Source organism: Heptranchias perlo, chromosome 22, assembly GCF_035084215.1.
Source record: "Heptranchias perlo isolate sHepPer1 chromosome 22, sHepPer1.hap1, whole genome shotgun sequence".
Classification (NCBI taxonomy): domain Eukaryota; kingdom Metazoa; phylum Chordata; class Chondrichthyes; order Hexanchiformes; family Hexanchidae; genus Heptranchias; species Heptranchias perlo.
The window spans coordinates 17,788,913-17,810,640 of NC_090346.1; the positions used below are offsets into that span (position 1 = coordinate 17,788,913).

The 21,728-nt window shown below is 49.0% G+C and overlaps 1 protein-coding gene across 1 annotated transcript in view; it reads left to right on the top strand.

Annotated features, from left to right (window-relative positions):
- LOC137340543 (interleukin-21 receptor-like) overlaps positions 1 to 21,728 on the top strand; it is an 88,257-nt gene that overhangs the window by 44,703 nt on the left and 21,826 nt on the right. The window contains exon 8 of the mRNA XM_068003062.1: positions 9,878 to 9,962. Coding sequence (XP_067859163.1) covers positions 9,878 to 9,962 — 85 coding nt within the window. The remainder of the gene's footprint in view (positions 1 to 9,877; positions 9,963 to 21,728) is intronic.

The following is a 21,728-nucleotide window of genomic DNA, read 5'->3' on the forward strand; positions in this document are numbered from 1 at the left end:
TCTCACAAACCCCATCTCCCCCACTCTCTCTCCCAAACCCCCTCCCTCGTTCTCTCTCCCAAACTCCCTCTCCCGCTCTCTCTAACGAACGCCCCTTCCGCACTCTCTCCTGAATCCCCTCCCACTCTCTCTCTTCCAGACCCCCTCTCCTGCTCTCTCTCTCCCGAACCCCCTCTCCTGCTCTCTCTCCCGAACCCCCTCTCCTGCTCTCTGTCTCTCCCGAACCCCCTCTCCTGCTCTCTGTCTCTCTCGAACCCCCTCTCCCGCTCTCTGTCTCTCCCAAACCCCCTCTCCCGTACCCTCTCTCCTGAACCCTCTCTCCCCCCTCTGCCAAACCCCTTCTCCCAATACCCCTCTCCTACTCCCTCTCCCGAACCCCCTCTCCCAAACCCTCTCTCCCGCTCTATCTCCTGAACCCCTCTCCTGCTCTATCTCCCGAACCCCCTCTCCCTTTCAGTCCTTCTCGCTCGCTACGTGAAGCTCCTCGAGACTGCTTCTTACATTGAAGACTCTATAGACACATGCAAACTATTGCCAAGATTGGGAGGAAAATCGTCAGGTCTCACTTGTGCTGACATGTTGCAGAAATAACCCGAGATGGTGAGATAGGGCAGGGAGGAAATGTAGATTATGAATCAATATAGAGATTAATTTCAGAGAAACTTGATGAACTCATTCATTCCTGGGATGTCAGCAATTTGTAGACGGTGAGTGATCTCAGCATAACCGTCCAAATAGGTTAATAATCTCAACTCACCTGCAGTAATCTTATTGCAAGCTTATGTCTGAAATATTATACTGCACCACATCCTTACTCAGCCATCTCTCTTGGTCCCTTCAAACCACACAAACAAACAAAAGTAAAATGTTGGTCATGTTGAAAACCATCCACATGTACATGGGGAGTGTGAGGGAGCTGGGCTGTTGCCCCTCAGATAACTTTCCAGGCTGTTCTGAAGTGAGAAGATGCAGGAGACTCGGTGAGCACTGAAAGGGGTTTCTGACAAATTTGAATGTTCACCATCATCATCAGAGATTAAATATTGAACTGAAGGAGGAGCCTCATTACCAATGTGATAGAGTGTGTCGTCCCTCCATGGCCTCGTCCCCCCCTATCTCTGTAACCCCCTCCATGGCCTCGTCCCCCCCTATCTCTGTAACCCCCTCCATGGCCTCGTCCCTCCCTATCTCTGTAACCCCCTCTATGGCCTCGCCCCTCCCTATCTCTGTAACCCCCTCCTTGACCTCGCCCCTGCCTATCTCTGTAACCCCCTCCTTGACCTCACCCCTGCCTATCTCTGTAACCCCCTCTATGGCCTCGCCCCTCCCTATCTCTGTAACCCCCTCCATGGCCTCGTCCCCCCCTATCTCTGTAACCCCCTCCATGGCCTCGTCCCTCCCTATCTCTGTAACCCCCTCTATGGCCTCGCCCCTCCCTATCTCTGTAACCCCCTCCTTGACCTCGCCCCTGCCTATCTCTGTAACCCCCTCCTTGACCTCACCCCTGCCTATCTCTGTAACCCCCTCTATGGCCTCGCCCCTCCCTATCTCTGTAACCCCCTCCATGGCCTCGTCCCCCCCTATCTCTGTAACCCCCTCCATGGCCTCGTCCCTCCCTATCTCTGTAACCCCCTCTATGGCCTCGCCCCTCCCTATCTCTGTAACTCCCTCTATGGCCTCGCCCCTTTTTGTACAGGGCACTCAAGACGTGCAGAGCAGGCAATGTCCCAGGTTCATTCCCTGGGATCCCTGTGCCGAGTTAGTTCAGGATCCCTGGGTTAGAGAGTGAGAAAAAAATCAGCCTGGATTCCTGGTCCTGGTCATCCAGTGACCCTCCCCTCCGGCCCCCGACTCCCCTCCCGCTGGAAAGTGTGTGGACGTGAGACAAGGACTGGATCAGGCTCTGCAACTTCACGTGGACTCATAGAGTCATAGAGTTATACAGCACGGATAGAGGCCCTTCGGCCCATCGTGTCCGCGCCGGCCATCAGCCCTGTCTATTCTAATCCCATATTCCAGCATTTGGTCCGTAGCCTTGTATGCTATGGCATTTCAAGTGCTCATCCAAATGCTTCTTGAATGTTGTGAGGGTTCCTGCCTCCACAACCCTTTCAGGCAGTGAGTTCCAGACTCCAACCACCCTCTGGGTGAAAAAGTTCTTTCTCAAATCCCCTCTAAACCTCCCGCCTTTTACCTTGAATCTATGTCCCCTTGTTATAGAACCCTCAACGAAGGGAAAAAGCTCCTTAGTATCCATCCTATCTGTGCCCCTCATAATTTTGTACACCTCAATCATGTCCCCCCTCAGCCTCCTCTGCTCCAAGGAAAACAAACCCAATCTTCCCAGTCTCTCTTCATAGCTGAAGCGCTCCAGCCCTGGTAACATCCTGGTGAATCTCCTCTGCACCCTCTCCAAAGCGATCACATCCTTCCTGTAGTGTGGCGACCAGAACTGCACACAGTACTCCAGCTGTGGCCTAACCAGTGTTTTATACAGCTCCATCATAACCTCCTTGCTCTTATATTCTATGCCTCGGCTAATAAAGGCAAGTATCCCATATGCCTTCTTTACCACCTTATCTACCTGTTCCGCCGCCTTCAGGGATCTGTGAACTTGCACACCAAGATCCCTCTGACCCTCTGTCTTGCCTAGGGTCCTCCCATTCATTGTGTATTCCCTTGCCTTGTTAGTCCCTCCAAAGTGCATCACCTCGCACTTTTCCGGGTTAAATTCCATTTGCCACTGTTCCGCCCATCTGACCAACCCATCTATATCGTCCTGCAGACTGAGGCTATCCTCCTCGCTATTTACCACCCTCCCAATTTTTGTATCATCAGCGAACTTACTGATCATACCTTTTACATTCATATCCAAGTCATTAATGTAGACCACAAACAGCAAGGGACCCAGCACCGATCCCTGTGGTACCCCACTGGCCACAGGCTTCCAGTCACAAAAACAACCTTCGACTCACCTGTAAACCGCTTCCCATTCATTGTACAGAATCAAAAACAACCAAAATACCATTGTATGGAATCTCAATAAGCCAACTCCTTCCCATTTACTCCCACTGTATAGAATCCTAAGGTAACTCCATTATTTAAGAAAGGTGAGAGAGGGAAACCAGGAAATTATAGCCCTGTTAGTCTAATATCTGTTGTGGGGAAGTTATAGGAATCTATAATTAAGGACAGGGTGACTGTGCACTTGGAGAAATTTGAGCTGATTAGAGCGAGCCGCCATGGATTTGTAAAGGGTAGGTCATGTCTAACGAACCTAATTGAATTTTTTGAGAAAGTAACTAAAGTAGTTGACAGGGGAATGTCTATGGATGTAGTTTATATGGACTTCGATAAGGTTCCACAAAAGAGACTGTGAGCTAAAATTAAAGCTCATGGAATTGAAGGCAAATTATTGACCTGGTTAGGAGATTGGTTAGGTGGTAGAAGAGAGAGAGTAGGGAGAATGGGGATGTACTCGAATTGGAAGGAACTGACTAGTGGTGCCCCACAAGGATCTGTGCTGGGGCCTCAACTATTCACAATATTTAGGAATGACTTAGATAACACAATAGAGAGCCATATATCCAAGTTTGCCAATGACACAAAGATTCGTGCCATAGTAAGTAGTGTAGACAGGAGCATAAAATTACAAAGAGACATTGAAAGATTCAGTGAGTGGGTAAAACCGTGATGGATAGATTTCAGGTAAGTATGAGGTCATCCATTTTGGACCAAAAAAGGATTGAACCAAGTATTTTTTAAATAGCGAAAAGACAGGAACAGTGGAGATCCAAAGAGATTTAGGGGTCCTTGTACACAGATCACCAAAATGTAGTGGTCAGGTAGAAAAATAATCAAAAAGGCTAATGGAATGTTAGCCTTTATAACTAGAGGGCTGGAATATAAAGGGGAGGAAACTTTTCTACAGCTAAACAAAACCCTGGTTAGACCACATCTGGAGTACTGGGTACAGTTCTGGGCACCTTAGAAAGGATATATTGGCCTTGGAAGGAGTGCAGTACAGATTCACCAGAATGTTACCAGGGCTCCAAGGGTTAGATTATGAGGAGAGATTACATAAACTGGGCTTGTATTCTCTGGAATATAGAAGGTTAAGGGGAGATTTGATTGAGGTTTTTAAGATTTTGAAAGGAATTGATAGGGTAAATAGAGAGAAACTTTTTCCACTGGTGGGGGAGTCTAGGACAAGGGGACAGAACCTTAAAATCAGAGCCAGACCATTCAGGAGAGAAATTAGGAAACATTTCTTCACACAAAGGGTGGTAGAAGTGTGGAACTCTCCCACAAAAAGCAGTAGATGCTAGCTCAATTAATAATTTTAAATCTGAGATCGATAGATTTTTACTAGCCAAGGGTATTAAAGGATATGGAGCCAAGGTGGGTGGATGGAGTTAAGATACAGATCAGCCATGATCTCATTGAATGGCGGAACAGGCTCAAGGGGCTGAATGGCCTACTCCTGTTCCAATGGACCAAATCTCTCCCATTCACTCCCACTGCCTATACTCCCAATGGACCAAATCCTTTCCCATTCACTCCCATTGTATGGAATCCTAATGGACCAAACCCATTCCCATTCACTCCCATTGTACGCAATCTCAATGGACTGAATCCCTTCCCATTCAGTCCCATTGTATACAATCCCAATAGACCCGACCTCTTCCCATTCACTCCTACTGTACACAATCCCAATAGACCCAACCTCTTCTCATTCATTCCCATTGTACACAATCCCAATGGACCAAACCCCTTCCCATTCACTCCCACTGTACACAATCCCAATGGACCAAACCCCTTCCCATTCCCTCCTGCTGTACACAATCCCAATGGATGAAACCCGTTCCCATTCACTCCCATTGTACACAATCCCAATGGACCAAACCCCTTCCCATTCACTCCCATTGTACACAATCCCAATGGACCAAACCCGTTCCCATTCACTTCCATTGTACACAATCCCAATGGACCAAACCCCTTCCCATTCACTCACACTGTACACAATCCCAATAGACCAAACCCATTCTTCATGTGTGAACCTGGACAGTGATAGTTGGCTTGATATTTCACCATGAGGGCCTCACAGGCCAGACCAATACTGTTCTCAACTAAGAAGGACAGGGCTAGGTGCAGTAATTAGGACTGAAAATCGTCGCTGATATTCCTTTGCTGATCTCAAGGACTCTGAAGCCAATATTAAAAACCCTCCTTCCATTGCAGTTGAGAGGAACTAACCCAGCACTGATTGGTGATTGAGTCCTGTGCGTACCACTGTGTACGATTCAATTCCACAGCAGCCATTGCATAATGAAACTAGCATTTAGGGGAACTAATGTTCTAAAATCAGACTGTGTGGGTTTGGAGGGGCGTAGGATGTATTACGCGGTGTGGAAAAACATATAGAGACTGCATGGCCAGCTCTATCAAAGAGGTATTCTGCTGGCTTGGCTGCTCTCCCTCGCCCCCTCCTCTCGTTTTTACTCAATCACATTTCCTGAGGAAGCTGCTCATCAGCTTAAGTAAAAATATAAAAATACAAGTGGAGCAGACAGACCCTAAAAATAAAAACGTGCAGCTGTGGCACCGACCTCAAACTGTCCGTTAGTCTTCCTAAAGGCAGAAGTCCACATCTGTTCAGTCCCACTGAGTCCCACAGCCATTCACTTCAAGTTAGCTTCTATCCTTGAATTATGATTCGTTACATACAATTATACAGAAGTTACAACACAGAAACAGGCCATTTGGCCCACCCAGTCTGTGATGGTTTATCTTGAGCCGTATCCTAATCCACGTGTTCACTCATTGCCATATCTCTTTATCCCCCTTTCCTGCAACCAACTATCTATTCTATTGTCAAATGTTCACGGGATAGAGAGCCACATATCCAAGTTTGCCGATGACACAAAGATAGGCAGCATTGTAAGCAGTGTAGATAGAAGCGAAAAATTACAGATATTAATAGATTAAGTGAATGGGCAAAACTGTGGCAAGTGGATTTCAATTTAGGCAAGTGTAAGGTCATCCACTTTGAACCTAAAAAGGATAGATCAGAGTACTTTCTAAATGGTGAAAAGCTCAAAACAGTGGAGGTCCAAAGAGACTTAGGGATCCATGTACACAGATCATTAAAATGTCATGGACAGGTACAGAAAATAATCAAAAAGGCTAATGGAATGCTGGCCTTTATATTTAGGGGACTAGAATACAAGGGGGTGGAAGTTATGCTACAGCTATACAGAGCCCTGGTTAGACCACACCTGGAGTACTGTGGTCGGTTCTGGGCACCGCACCTTCGGAAGGATATATTGGCCTTGGAGAGAGTGTGCAGATTTACTAGAATGATACCCGGACTCCAAGGGTAAAATTACAAGGCGAGATTACACAAACCTTCCCTGGAATTTAGAAGATTACGGGGTGATTTGATCGAAGTTTTCAAGATATTAAGGACAATTGATAGGGTAGATAGAGAGAAACTATTTCCGCTGGTTGGAGTGTCTAGGACTAGGGGAAATAGCCTAAAAATTAGAGCCAGGACTTTCAGGAGTGAAGTTTGGAAACACTTCTACACGGAAAGAGTGGTAGAAGATTGGAACTCTCTTCCACAGACAGCAGTTGATAAGAACATAAGAAATAGGAGCAGGAGTAGGCCATCCGGCCCCTCGAGCCTGCTCCACCATTCAATCAGATCATGGCTGATTCACTTTCCCACCCGATCCCCATATCCCCTGATTCCCCCACAGTCCAAAAATCTATTGCTCTCAGCCTTGAATATACTCAATGACTCAGCATCCTCAGCCCTCTGATACTAGCTCAATTGTTAATTTTAAATCTGAGATTGATAGATTTTTGTTAACCAAAGGTATTAAGGGATATGGGGCTAAGACGGGGATATGGGCCTAAATTTTAACTCTGAGCCAGGAAAACAGCAGTGGGGGATTGTGGCAGGGGGGCGGGGGGGAGTTCCTGAAGGATAGCCCAGAAACAAGGGTTTCCCGGACGTCCTTACGATTTTGGCGTTGGAACGTATTTTGTTTTTTTTGTCTGTTTCCTGCCCGACCAGCCGGCCTGATTGACAGGCTGACTGTCAGTCGGACGGGAGAAGAGGAAGGAAGAGGATGCAAGAAGGTGAGTCTTAGATGGGGCGGGGGGAGTCATGGGGGTGGGGTCATGGTAGGTGATCACCAAGGGGGTCGTCGGGGTCAGGAGTCGTCGGGGGTCGGCCTCCCATCTTCCACCCTACATAAACTTGAGTTCATCCAAAACTCTGCTGCCCGTATCCTGACTCGCACCAAGTCCCGTTCACTCATCACCCCTGTGCTCGCTGACCTACATTGGCTCCCAGTCCAGGAGCACCTCGATTTTAAAATTCTCATCCTTGTTTTCAAATCCCTCCATGGCCTCACCCCTCCCATCTCTGTAACCTCCTCCAACCCTACAACCCTCCGAGATCTCTGCGCTCCTCCAATTCTGGCCTCTTGCGCATCTCCAATTTTAATCGCTTCACCGTTGGTGGCCGTGCCTTCAGCTGCCTAGGCCCTAAGCTCTGCAATTCCCTCCCGAAACCTCTCCACCTCTCTACCTCTCTCTCCTCCTTTAAGATGCTCCTTAAAACCTACCTCTTTGACCAAGCTTTTGGTCACCTGTCCTAATATCTCCTTACATGGCTCGGTGTCAAATTTTGTTTGATAACGCTCCTGTGAAACGCCTTGGGACGTTTCACAACATTAAAGGCGCTATATAAATGCAAGTTGTTGTTCTTATTATTGAGGTGCCCTGAGCTGAACACAGTACTCCTGATGGGGTCTGACCGAGGCTCTAGACAACTGAAGTATCATTTCCTCCCCTTTGCATTCCAGCCCCCTTAGATAAAGGTAAACATTCCATTAGCCTTTTTAATTACTTTTAGTACCTGTGCACCAGCCTTCAGTGAGTTGTGTATAAGAACACCCAAATCCCTTTACTCCTCTATAGTTCCGAGTTTCTCACTGTTAAGAAAATATTCCAATTTGTCTTCCTCTGATCCAAAGTGGATGACCTCACACTCTCCCACACTGAACTCCGTCTGCCATAGTTTCTCCCGCTCACTAGTCTGACTGTTCCTTTGCAACTTTCTCTTCCCATCCACACAACTTGCTGAGCTATGGGGAAAGAGCAGAGTAGTGGGTAGATTTGCAACGCTCTTGTAAACAGCCCACACAGACATGGTGGGCCGAATGACCTCCTTCTGTGCTGGAAACTTCAACGTGTCGAAGTCCCAACTTGTTTCAGCTGGTAACGCTGTCTCTGACTCAAGGCTGTGGGCTCAAGCCTCATTACAGACTTGAGCACAAACTCAGCACCTTGCAGCAGCATTGAGGGAGGGCTGCACTGTCGGAGGGTCAGTACTGAGGGAGCACTGCACTGTCGGAGGGTCAGCATTGAAGGAGCGCTGCACTGTCGGAGGGTCAGTACTGAGGGAGCGCTGCACTGTCGGAGGGTCAGCATTGAGGGAGGGCTGCACTGTCGGAGGGTCAGTACTGAGGGAGGGCTGCACTGTCGGAGGGTCAGTACTGAGGGAGCACTGCACTGTCGGAGGGTCAGCATTGAAGGAGCGCTGCACTGTCGGAGGGTCAGTACTGAGGGAGCGCTGCACTGTCGGAGGGTCAGCATTGAGGGAGGGCTGCACTGTCGGAGGGTCAGCATTGAGGGAGCACTGCACTGTCGGAGGGTCAGCATTGAAGGAGCGCTGCACTGTCGGAGGGTCAGTACTGAGGGAGCACTGCACTGTTGGAGGGTCAGCATTGAGGGAGGGCTGCACTGTCGGAGGGTCAGCATTGAGGGAGGGCTGCACTGTCGGAGGGTCAGTACTGAGGGAGCGCTGCACTGTCGGAGGGTCAGCATTGAGGGAGTGCTGCACTGTCGGAGGGTCAGTACTGAGGGAGCGCTGCACTGTCGGAGGGGCAGTACTGAGGGAGCGCTGCACTGTCGGAGGGGCAGTACTGAGGGAGCGCTGCACTATCAGAGGGTCAGTACTAAGGGAGCGCTGCACTGTCGGAGGGTCAGTACTGAGGGAGCGCTGCACTGTCGCAGGGTCAGTACTGAGGGAGCGCTGCACTGTCGCAGGGTCAGTACTGAGGGAGCGCTGCACTGTCGCAGGGTCAGTACTGAGGGAGCGCTGCACTGTCGCAGGGTCAGTACTGAGGGAGCGCTGCATTGTTGAATGGGATGTTAAGGAGAGGCCTCAACTACCTGTTTGTGTATGTCATGTGACGGTGTCCTGGCCAGCAACCCTCCCTCAACCAGCGCCACTAAACCCAAATGAGCTGAGGCTGGGACCTCCCTCTCCGCTGTGCCCAGGAATTCAGCGCAGCCCAGGCAAAGTAAAGAGGAAAAATGGGGTGAAGACCTAATACATCAGGGCTTGTCAGCTGAGTCTGCACCTGGAGTACGCCGAGGCCTGGTAGTAGCATCTTAACGAGGTTGTTCCCAAGCTCCCAGCTCACTCTCGGCATCCCAAAACCTGGGACCAGTGCTGGGACCCCAGAGACCGTGGGTTGGGGGGAAGCAGAACGTTTCTGGAGCCATCAGATCTTTGAATCGTTCGCCCCACCCCAGACACTCTTCTGCCTTGGGGCCTCTTCTCCATCTGATGGGCTCCCAATAGGTAATCAGAGAGGTGAATCACTCCTCCAGTCACCCGTCGATTTATGGTTTGTGGGATCATGCTGTCACAGTGTCTGCCTACGTGACCGCACTTCAAAAAGGAATTAATTGTGTGTTGAGTGTGTTTGGATGCGATGAGCTGAGATATAAATGCAGGCTCCATCTCTCTCTCTCTCTCTCTCTCTCTCTAACTCTGGCCCATCTCCTTTTACAGACTGTGGAAGAAGCTGTGGGTGATGACTCCAAACCCAGCCCCCTTCTTCAAGCCGCTGTTTGTGGATCACGGAGGGAATTTCACGGTAATGACCCACCACATGTTTTACAGGGGTTTGGGAACTGGGGATTCCAACAGCACGGAGTAAATAGGGGGAAAAATTGGATAGGGCCTATTATTGGGCAGGGATAGCACTGACCGCTATTACCCTGCGCCCAGTGGCCCCTGCGCAGGCAGGACGAGACTTTAGTCAGGCCGAATCAGCGTGAACCGGGAATCAATGCAATTTGTACTTTCCACCAACAGGGGGAGCCCCAATCTCTTAAAGGCAGGCGGTCTTAGAAATCTCTTAAAGGTAGCTGGTACCTGTTATTTGCTGAAAATAACAGCCTGCTTTCTGCACCGAGTCTGAACGGGGATCAGACATCGCACATGTAAAACACAGATGCAGGTCCCATCCCTATGTTTACACACTGATGAGTTATGTTAAAACATTGAATAAAGGTTGTGCACTACTAAATCCCACATCTTCCAATCTGCACTCCACACCTCACCAATCTGCCGATCTGAGTTGGTACCAGGCCTGCGAGAGTCCGTGCACCAAGGTTCTCTGCTGATGCACTAGAGACCTTTGTGCAAGAGGTGGACAGAAGGAGGGACATCCTATATCCGTAGAGGTGGGAGGGGAGTGGGCAAGAGGCCCTCCAGACATATATCCAAAAGGCAGTGGGAGACAGCGGGGGATGAAGTCAATGCCAGGCACACAGCATCATGAACATGGATGCAGTGCAGGAAGACGTTCAGTGCTTTGACACGTGTGGTCAAGGTGAGTGAGGTCAACTGTCAAGTGGCTTCTCCTATCACTAGCCCCATCCACTGCACCCCGCACTACACCCCCCCCCCCCCAATCAGTTCTCAACTCTTCCAATCAGATGCTTCCTCCCACCCTCACACATTACCACTGTCGCAAGCAGCCCACCCACAACTCACAGGCCACACACACTGGCAGCTATTCAACCATGACAGGTACATCAGCCAAACACACGTCCTGCTTTCTTGCAGGAGAAGGTGGCGCATATCAGGAGGCAGCAAGTGGCCGTGGCATTCAGGCCCTCGAGCCTGTTCCGCCATTCAACGAGATATGGTGGACCTGTGACCTAACTCCATTTACCTGCCATAGCCCCGTATCCCTTAATACCCTTGGTTCACAGAAATCTATCAATCTCAGATTTAGAATTCACAAGTGAGCTAGCATCAACTGCCGTCTGTAGAAGAGTGTTCCAAATGTCTCCACTCTTTGCATGTAGAAGCGTTTCCTAACATCACTCCTGCACGTCCTGGCTCTAAATGTTAAACTATGTCCCCTGGTCCTAATATTCAAGTATAGGAGACCTCCAAAAACAATTACAACAGTCTCGGCAGCCAGAAGCATTAATCCAGCCACTAACCTGTAAATCCTGCATAGTCCCTTTAAATAGCGCCGGTGGGGGGTCCTCCAGGCACTCTAAGACATGTTCAGATGGTCGGGGTTAAGACTGTGCGTTGAGTTGAGCGTTAAGTCCCAAAATGGAGTCTATCACTTTAAATCAGCGTTGCACACTGATTGAAGCCATTTTCTCCATACTTTACATGATTGCAGCGTTCGTTATCTGCGCCTGCTCTAACTCCCATACCAAGATGGCGTCCGATGCACGTCACGCTGGAAACGTGCGTGCACATCCAAGACGCCATCTTGGATGTCAGAGAGGCCGTGTAGCGCCGAAACAATTAAAAAGCCCAACTTAGCGCCCAATGTCTCAACACTAAGGCAGGGACTTTGGAAAATAAAGTTAGCCAGTGAGACTCGAACGTAACAACAGCACGGAGTGAGTCTAAAGTGGGAATTCCTTCAGGCTCATTTTCGTGCCAGAAATGGACCCCGCACATGGAGTAAGCACCCAAACTGGGAGACCTGAGGCCGGCCCAAAATTGGGCCTTATTAACATTATCTGGGTGAGTTGCCGGCGTCTGTTGCACTTCCACGGGCAGCCCTCCCGTTTGAAGATAATGAATGTTGGACTGTCTCGCGGGCTGCAGTACGTAGGTAAGTCCTGGGAGGGGGAGATCGCGATACTGTGGAGTCAGGGAGCACTCCGGCTCCTCAGAAAAAATTAGACCACAGCGACCTCTGACGAATCCTGAGAAGCGAAGGTCTGACTCCCAACTCCACTAATCATAATATCATAATATCATATATCGCCGTTCCTTCATCATCGCTGGGTCAAAATCCTGGAACTCCCTTCCTAACAGCACTGTGGGAGAACCTTCACCACACGGACTGCAGCGGTTCAAGAAGGCGGCTCACCACCACCTTCTCAAGGGCAATTAGGGATGGGCAATAAATGCTGGCCTTGCCAGCGACGCCCACATCCCATGAACGAATAAAAAAAGGTGCAGCACAGAAGGAGGCCATTCGGCCCATCGTGCCTGTGCTGGCTCTTTGAAAGAGCTATCCAATTAGTTCCATTCCCCTGCTCTTTCCCCATAGCCCTGTAAATTTTTTCTCTTCAAGTATTTATCCAATTCCCTTTTGAAAGTTACTATTGAATCTGCTTCCACCGCCCTTTCAGGCAGCACATTCCAGATCATTACAACTCGCTGCGTAAAAAAATATTTCCTCATCTCCCCTCTGGCTCTTTTGCCGATCACCTTAAATCTGTGTCCTCTGGTTACCGACCCTTCTGCCACTGGAAATAGTTTCTCCTTATTTACTCCGTCAAAACCATTCATGATTTTGAACACCTCTATCAAATCTCCCCTTAACCTTTTCTGTTCTAAGGAGAACAACCCCAGCTTCTCCAGTCTCTCCACATAACTGAAGTCCCTCATCCCTGGTACGATTCTAATAAATCTCTTCTGCACCCTCTCTAAGGTCTTGACATCCTTCCTAAAGTGTGGTGTCCAGAATTGAACACAATACTCCAGCTGAGGCCTAATCAGTGTTTTATAAAGGTTTAGCATAACTTCCTTGCTTTTGTAATCTATGCCTCTATTAATAAAGCCCAGGATCCCATATGCTTTTTTAACAGCCTTCTCAACTTGTCCTGCCACCTTCAAAGATTTGTGTATGTGCACCCCCAGGTCTCTCTGTTCCTGCACCCCCTTTAAAATTGTACCATTTCGTTTATATTGCCTCTCCTCATTCTTCCTATCAAAATGCATAACTTCACACTTCTCTACGTTAAATTTCATCTGCCATGTGTCTGCCCATTTCACCAGCCTGTCTATGTCTTCCTGAAGTCTGTTACTATCCTCCACATTGTTTACTACATCTCCGATTTTTGCGTCATCTGCAAACTTTGAAATTACACCCTCTATACTCAAGTCCAGGTCATTAATATATTTCAAAAAGAGCAATGGTCCCAATACTGACCCCTGGGGAACACCACTGTATACTTCCCTCCAGTCTGAAAAACAACCGTTCACCATTACTCTCTGCTTTCTGTCCCCTAGACAATTTAGTATCCACGCTGCCACTGCCCCTTTAATCCCATGGGGGTTGATGGAGATTGGGGCCAGGTTGATGGAGATGGTAGAACGGATTAGTCGGTGGTCAGTCCAGCAGTCGTCGGCTCCGGTCATGGCGCGGGTGATGTGGACCTTTGCGATCCCTCGCTCGGACGATGATGTGGTCTATTAGGTGCCAGTGCTTGGAGTGGGGGTGTTGCCATGAGGTCTCGTACTTGTCCCTTTGGTGGAACAGGGTGTTCGTTATGACGAGGTCATGTTCTAGTCATTTCGTCAGGAGGAGGACTCCATTGGGGTTTGCTTTCCCTACGCCTTCCTTGCCTAACACGCCTTTCCAAAGGCTTTTGTCCCTCCCAACTCTGGCATTGACGTCACCAAGAAGAATCAGCTTGTCTCCCTTTGGGATACGGGAAAGCGGTTGGTCAAGGCCAGAGTAGAATGCCTCTTTTATCTCGTCTGTTGCGTCTAGGGTCGGGGCGTAGGCCCTGACGACTGTGGTGTGCTGATTCTGGGCCAGGGTGAGCCGGAGGGTCATGAGGCGTTCATTTACCCAGCAGGGGGGTTCGTTGAGACGTCCAACCAATTTGTTTTTTACAGCAAAGCCGACCCCATAGAGACGGCGTTCTTCTTCTGGTTTGCCTTTCCAGAAGAAGGTGTATCCACCGCCTTGTTCTTTAAGCTGGCCTTCTCCTGCCAGCCGTGTCTCGCTCAGGGCAGCGATGACGATGTCGTAGCGCCGGAGTTCCCGGGTAAAGATGGCAGTGCGACGTTCAGGTCTGTCGCTGTTGGGATTGTCCATAAGGGTCCTGACGTTCCAGGTCCCGAAATTCATTTGGGTGGGTAGGGTAGGGTTGGGAAGGAAGATGCCTGTGCGTGGATTCTTTTAACGGGGGGTGGTTGCTGCACTCCAACCACCACACAGTCCCAGCGGAGCGAGGTCTTGGCCCAATGGCAGGGAAATCCGAGACAATTAGAGACCGGGCTCTGCTGTAGGACGGGGACTAACAAACACTCATCGTCCACCAATCCACTGGAGCAGCGGGAGCGGCGAGGAAGGAGCGGCAGCTACGAGGACCCGACCTGGGCGAGGACAGGTTAAAAATATGAATCAAATAAAACACAATAACACGATGTCCGCATCACCCGCGCCATGACCGGAGCCGACGACTGCTGGACTGACCACCGACTAATCCACTCTACCATCTCCACCAACCCGGCCCCAAACCGGCAGCAGCAGAAAAAACTCTGCCGCAGGAGACTTAATGTCACTGGACTCAAAGACCCTGAGAAGAAAGATCGACTCAGCTGTCGCCTTACAACCAACCTGGCGACGACCAACGAACCAGAGCCGCAGAGTGCCCACAGCGTCTGGTCCGCCCTAAAAGCCACCATAGTCAGCACCTGCGAGGAGACGCTCGGTCTCTCGACCAGGAAACACCAAGACTGGTTCGACGAGAACGATCAGGAGATCCAGGATCTCCTAGACCGTAAACACAAGGCGTTCCTGAATTGGCAGCTCCACCAAAACTCGAGCGAGAGGAAACGAGCCTACAGACAACTGAAGGCCGAGGTGCAACAAAGAACCCGTGACTTAAAGAACAGATGGTGGGTGGAAAGAGCGCAGGAGACTCAGCAACTCGCCGACAACCACGACGTGCGCGGCTTCTTCAGCGCAATTAAAGCCATCTACGGTCCGAGTGCCCAGGGACCCACCCCACTGAGAGCCAAACATGGAGAGGCGCTCATCAAAGACAGAGAGGCAGTCAATGCCCGCTGGAGAGAGCACTTCGAGGAGCTCCTCAACCAAGACCCAGTCCTCGACGCAAGTGCCCTCAACACCATCCCGCAACACGTTACCCTCCAACATCTCACACAACCCCAGCCCGCTGTTAGGTCGAAAAAGCCTTTTGACAGCTGAAAAACAACAAGGCCCCGGCGCAGATGGAATCCCCGCTGAAGCACTAAATACGGCGGAGAGGCACTCTTGACACGAATACACGACCGTATCACCCCTGTCTGGAAGGAAGAGAGCATGCTGGGAGATCTCAGAGAGGCCGTAATTGTGACCATCTTCAAGAAAGGAGATAGGTCCGACAGCGGAAATTACAGAGGGATTTCCCTACTGTCCGCCACGGGAAAGGTCATTGCCAGAATCCTCCTCAACTGCCTCCTTCCAGTAGCCGAAGAGCTCCTCCCTGAGTCTCAGTGCGACTTCCACCCGTCAAGAGGCACAATGGTCATGATCTTTAGGGCGCGACAAGTCCAGGAAAAGTTCAGGCAGCAGCATCACCCTCTGTACATGGCCTTCTTCAATCTCGCAAAGGCCTTCGACTCTGTCAATCGTGAGGGATCGTGGATCCTCCTCAAATTCGGCTGCCCGCAGAAATTCGTCACCATTCTCTGCCTGCTCCACGATGACATGCGAGCCATGATCCTCACCAACGGCTCCACCACAGACCCAATACGAGTGCAAACTGAGGTCAAGCAGGGCTGAGTCATCGCACCAACGCTCTTCTCCATCTTCCTCACTGCAACACTCCACCCCATCACCATGAAGCTCCCCGCCGGAGTGGAGCTAACCTACAGGACAAGCTGGAAACTTCAACCTTCGACACCTCCAGGCCAGAACCAAGACCACCCCAACTTCTGTCATCAAGCTGCAGTACGCAGACGACGCCTGCGTGTGCGCACACTCAGAGGCCGAGCTACAAACCATCATCGACGCATTTACCGAGGCGTATGAGAGAAAGGGCCTCAGGCTAAACATCCAGAAAACAAAGGTCCTCTCCCAGCCCACTCCTGCCACACAGCACTGCCCCCCGACCATCAAGATCCACGGGGAGCCTCTGGACCGCGTGGATCATTTCCCATACCTCGGGAGCCTCCTCTTGGTGCGAGCAGACATCAACGATGAAATTCAACATCGACTCCAGTGTGTCAGTGTAGCCTTCAGACGCCTGAGGAACAGAGTGTTCGAAGACCGAGACCTCAGATCCAGCACCAAGCTCATGGTCTACAGAGCAGCTGTGGTCCCCGCCCTCCTGTACGAATCAGAAACATGGACAATGTACAGCGGACACCTCAAATCCCTGGAGAGATATCATCAACGTTGCCTCCGCAAAATCCTGCGAATCCATTGGCAGAATAGGCGTACCAACGTGAGCATTCTCTCCCAGACTAACATCCCCAGTATTGAGGCACTGGTCACACTCAACCAGCTGCGATGGGCGGGCCACATTGTCCACATGCCCAACACAAGATTCTCTAAACAAGTGCTCTGCTCCGAGCTCCGCAATGGCAGGCGATCATTAGGAAGGCAGAGGAAACACTATAAGGGCACTCTCAAAGACTCCCTAAAAAAATGCAACATCCCCACCGACACGTGGGAATCGCTTGCCCTAGAACGCCCAAAGTGGAGAAGAAGTATCCGCAAAGGCACCAATCACCTCGAGCGTCACCGAGTGGAGCACACAGAGGCCAAGTGTAAGCAGCGGAAAGAGCGCGCAGAATCCAGAGCATCTCACCCGCCCGCCTTATCAAACACTACCTGCCCCACCTGTGGCAGAGTCTGCGGCTCCAGGATTGGACTATTCAGCCACCGCAGAACCCACCCTCCCGGAGTGGAAGCAAGTCATCCTCGACCCTGAGGGTCTGCCGAAGAAGAATCCCATGGGCTTTAATTTTACTAACAAGTCTATTATGTGGCACTTTATCAAATGCCTTTTGAAAGTCCATATACACAACATCAACCGTGCTACCCTCATCAACCCTCTCCGTTACTTCATTAAAGAACTCAATCAAGTTAATCAAACACGATTTTCCTTTAACAAATCCGTGCTGACTTTCATTTATTAGCCTATATTTTTTCCAAGTGCCAATTAATTTAGTCCCAGATTAATGTCTCTAAAAGTTTTCTCACCACCGACATTAGGCTGACTGGCCTGTAATTGGCGGGTTTATCCCTCTCCCCTTTTTGAACAGGGGTGTAACATTTGCAATCCTCCTGTCCTCTGGCATCGCTCCCATATCTAAGGAGGATTGGAAGATTGTGGCCAGAACCTCTGCAATTTCCACCCTTACTTCCCTCAGTAACCTAGGATGCATCCCATCTGGACCTGGTGACTTTTCTACTTTGAGTACTGCCAACCTTTTAATTACCTCCTCTTTATCTATTTTTATCCTATTCAATATTGCTACTACCTCCTCCTTTACCTGCTGCAATGGCAGCATCCTCTTCTCTAGTGAAGACAGATGCAAAGTATTCATTTAGTACCTCAGCCGTACCCTCTACCTCCACAAGAAAATCTCCTTTTCACTATCCAATTTCCCAGAGGAGGCCTAAAACAGACGTACTTTGGGCATGGGACATTGGTCCCCAAAATTGGCCCTCGTCACACTCGCTTTACACCCATAAAGTGATCACTACAAGGTTCAATTTCCATCTCTCTTTAAAAAGGAGTGCTAGTTTCACTGTTCTTTATTTGAAGGGGTTCTGTGGGAGACTCTCTCTTCAGTACCAGTTTCTGATGGCGGGACGTTTTCTTGTGGGGGAATGGGACAGGGGCTCATGTTACAGTCCAGTCCAGCCCGATGAGACTTTCTTCACCAAACCCGAGCGGACTGGGTCCCAAACACAAAAACTACAGTAATTACCAATCTCAGCAGAATGTGGGCAGAATATAGAAAACGTTTGTTCTCTGCGGTGATGTGATCCCCTCTCACAGTTCTAACCTCCAATCTTTCATACTCTTCTGTTCTCTCTATTTTACTGATCCCACTATGATCGGAACTTTCCCTTCTTGTTCCTTCTAAGTTCCAACTGCTCCGTCTTACATACTTCCTTCTCCTTGAATCACGACTGTGTCCAATCAACACTCATCGAAACTGTGGAACTCCTCCCCTCTCTCAGTCTTCCCTCCCTCCTACAATCTGCAGCCTTCAAAACACCGAGCATCGCGTCACCTGATCACCACTTCTCGATTTACCTCATCTTCTCTCCTACTCTCCCCAACCATGGTGGTGTCTCACACTGTGGGACAGGCCCGTGCTCCTGGTCTCCTGTCTGAACCTGAATGGGAACAAATCTGAATTGTTCACAGGTTGTCTGGCTAGGCCCTGGTTGCATGTTGTGTACATCTTCAGCTGCCTGCACTATTCAGTTCCACCAGCAGATGTCAGGAGTGTACTGCAACTATCTGTGTCGCCACCAAACTGCTCAACGCACCTCACACAATTAATTATTTTCTGACAGTTTGCAGTGACTGTTAGGTAGAGAACAGTTTGCAGCGGAGGGGAAAGTACAACACCTCAATAAACAGTTTCAAATGCCTTTACTAACTTCTCATATAACAGGTAATCAATTGAACAGGTACAGTGTGGGACTACTCACTGTTCATTGTACATTGTGCCATGTGGTTTGAATTTTTTTATATATAAAAGTTTTTTTTTTCACTCAGTGTCAACAAACACTCCCAGGGCAGGCACAGCATGGGTTAGATACAGAGTAAAGCTCCCTCTACACTGTCCCATCAAACATTCCCAGGGCAGGTACAGCACGGGTTAGATACAGAGTAAAGCTCCCTCTACACTGTCCCATCAAACATTCCCAGGGCAGGTACAGCACGGGTTAGATACAGAGTAAAGCTCCCTCTACACTGTCCCATCAAACACTCCCAGGGCAGGTACAGCATGGGTTAGATACAGAGTAAAGCTCCCTCTACACTGTCCCATCAAACACTCCCAGGGTAAACCACGGTTTGGTTCTTTTGCCAATCACCTTAAATCTTATTGTATAAATTATAAAAGTTTAACATAACTTCCTTGCTTTTGTACTCTATGCCTCTATTTAAAAAGCCCAGGATCCGGTTTGTTTTTTTAACCGCTTTCTCAACCTGTCCTGCCACTTTCAATGATTTGCGCACATACACCCCCAGATCTCTCTGTTCCTGTACCCCTTTTAGAGTTGTGCCCTCTAGTTTATATTGCCTCTCCTCGTTCCTCCTACTGAAATGTATCACTTTGTATTTTTCTGCGTTAAATTTCATCTGCCACGTGTCCGCCCATGCCACCAGCCTGTCTATATCCTCTTGAAGTCTATCACTATCTTCCTCACTGTTTACTACCCTTCCAAGTTTTATGTCATCTGCAAATTTTGAAATTGTGCCCTGTACACCCAAGTCCAAGTCATTAATATATACCAAGAAAAGCAGTGGTCCTAGAACCGACCCCTGGGGAACACCACTGTACACCTCCCTCCAGTCTGAAAAACAACTGTTCACCACTACTCTCTGTTTCCTGTCACTTAGTCAATTCTGTATCCATGTTGCTACTGCCCCCTTTATTTCACAGGCCGCAATCTTGATGATAAGCCCACCATGCGGCACTTTATCAAACGCCTTTTGAAAGTCCTTTACACCACATCAACTGCATTGCCCTCATCTACCCTCACTGTTACCTCATCAAAAACTCAAATCAGATTAGTTAGACACGATTTGCCTTTAACAAATCCGTGCTGGCTTTCCCATATCAATCCACACTCGTCCAAGTGACTGTTAATTCTGTCCTGGATTATTATTTCTAGAAGTTTCCCCACCACTGAGGTTAAACTGACTGGCCTGTAGTTGCTGGGTTTATCCTTACACCCTTTTTTGAACAAGGGTGCAACATTTGCAATTCTCCAGTCCTCTGGCACCACCCCTGTATCTACGGAGGATTGGAAGATTATGGCCAGTACCTCCACATTTTCCACCCTTACTTCCCTCAGCAACCTCGGATGCATCCCACCTGGACCAGGTGATTTATCTACTTTAAGTACAGCTAGTCTTTCTAGTACCTTTTCTTTATCAATTTTTAGCCCATCCAGTATCTCAACTATATCTACCTTTACTGAAACTCTGGCAGCATCTTCTTCCTTGGTAAAGACAGATGCAAAGTACTCATTTAGTACCTCGGCCATCCCCTCTACCTCCATGAGTAGATCTCCATTATGGTCCCTCATTGGCCCCACCCCTCCTCTTACTACCCGTATACTGTTTACATTCACTCCCATTGTACAGAATCCCATGGACCAAACCCCTTCCCATTGATCCTGTGGACCCGATGTCCCCCGGACCCCTCCCCGGACCTGATGTCAGTTGTTTGCTGAGCAGCAGATGCATTCCCCAAAATGTCATGCAAGAAGCTGAACTTTCAGTAGATTGTTGGTTGCAGAACTCAAGAATTTAGATGTGGGGCATCACTGAAAGCTGACTGTAAAATAAAGGAGATCTTCAAAAAATATTCATGATGCCCATGGGTGCCAGCTGCTGACCTTATTAGGGCAAAGAGAACCAAAACATCCGACACTTGATGTAGTGACAGGAAACTCAGTCAAAAGTAGGTGGCAGGGCAAGGAGATGACACTCTCAGATACATGAAGATGAAGGAGATAGACTTCCTGCCCATTCGAATGCTGCACTGATAAAGGCCTCTTCTATTACAATTGTTGGCAGTTCATCTTTGCAGATACCTTTCCGCAGTCTGCGCACTGGATGAATGAATACCTGACCTGTTTGGAATCCGAAGGGTCAAACCCTTTCCAATTTTCCATTGTTTGCAATCCCAACGGGCCAAACCCCCTCCCATTCACTCCCATTGTATAGAATCCCAAAGGACCAAACCCCTTCCCATTCACTCCCATTGTATAGAATCCCAAAGGACCAAACCCCCTCCCATTCACTCCCATTGTAAAGAACCCCAAAGGACCAAACCCCTTCCCATTCACTCCCATTGTATAGAATCCCCCAAAGGACCAAACCCCTTCCCATTTGGGAGGGAATCTGAATCCCAGTAAGAGTCAACGTCTTCAGGCGAGGAGGGGAGGAAATTGGTCTCCAAGGTAACGAGTAGCAATACTAACACTTTCTATTTGGTCACCATTATAACAAAGCAGACCACATGCTCCCAGTGAGTTGAAAGGCTGAACCCTCCTCATCCTTTATAAAATTCTGATTCCTCTCCTGAGTTTCACAAGCTTTGAATTCATAGATAACTCTTTCAGAAAGGATGCAGCCCTGGAGTTGAACTCACGGCTGAGTTATCTGGATGACTTGGTGAGATACAAAAATGTGTCACTGACATGCGATGGGCCTTATTTTTTCATTTTTGATTGGCTGAGCCAGTTGCCATGCAGAGATTTTGGTCTGAAGTTTTGAGCTATCCTCCCATCTGCTCTTAGCTTCTTCTGATAAAAATCGAAGCAATGCAACTCTGCAGTTGCCCAAAGAATTGATAATGCTCGCAAAAGGACTAGTAAGTTGCAATGACCTTGTGCAGGATGACTGCTGGACAGGAACAAACTACAGTA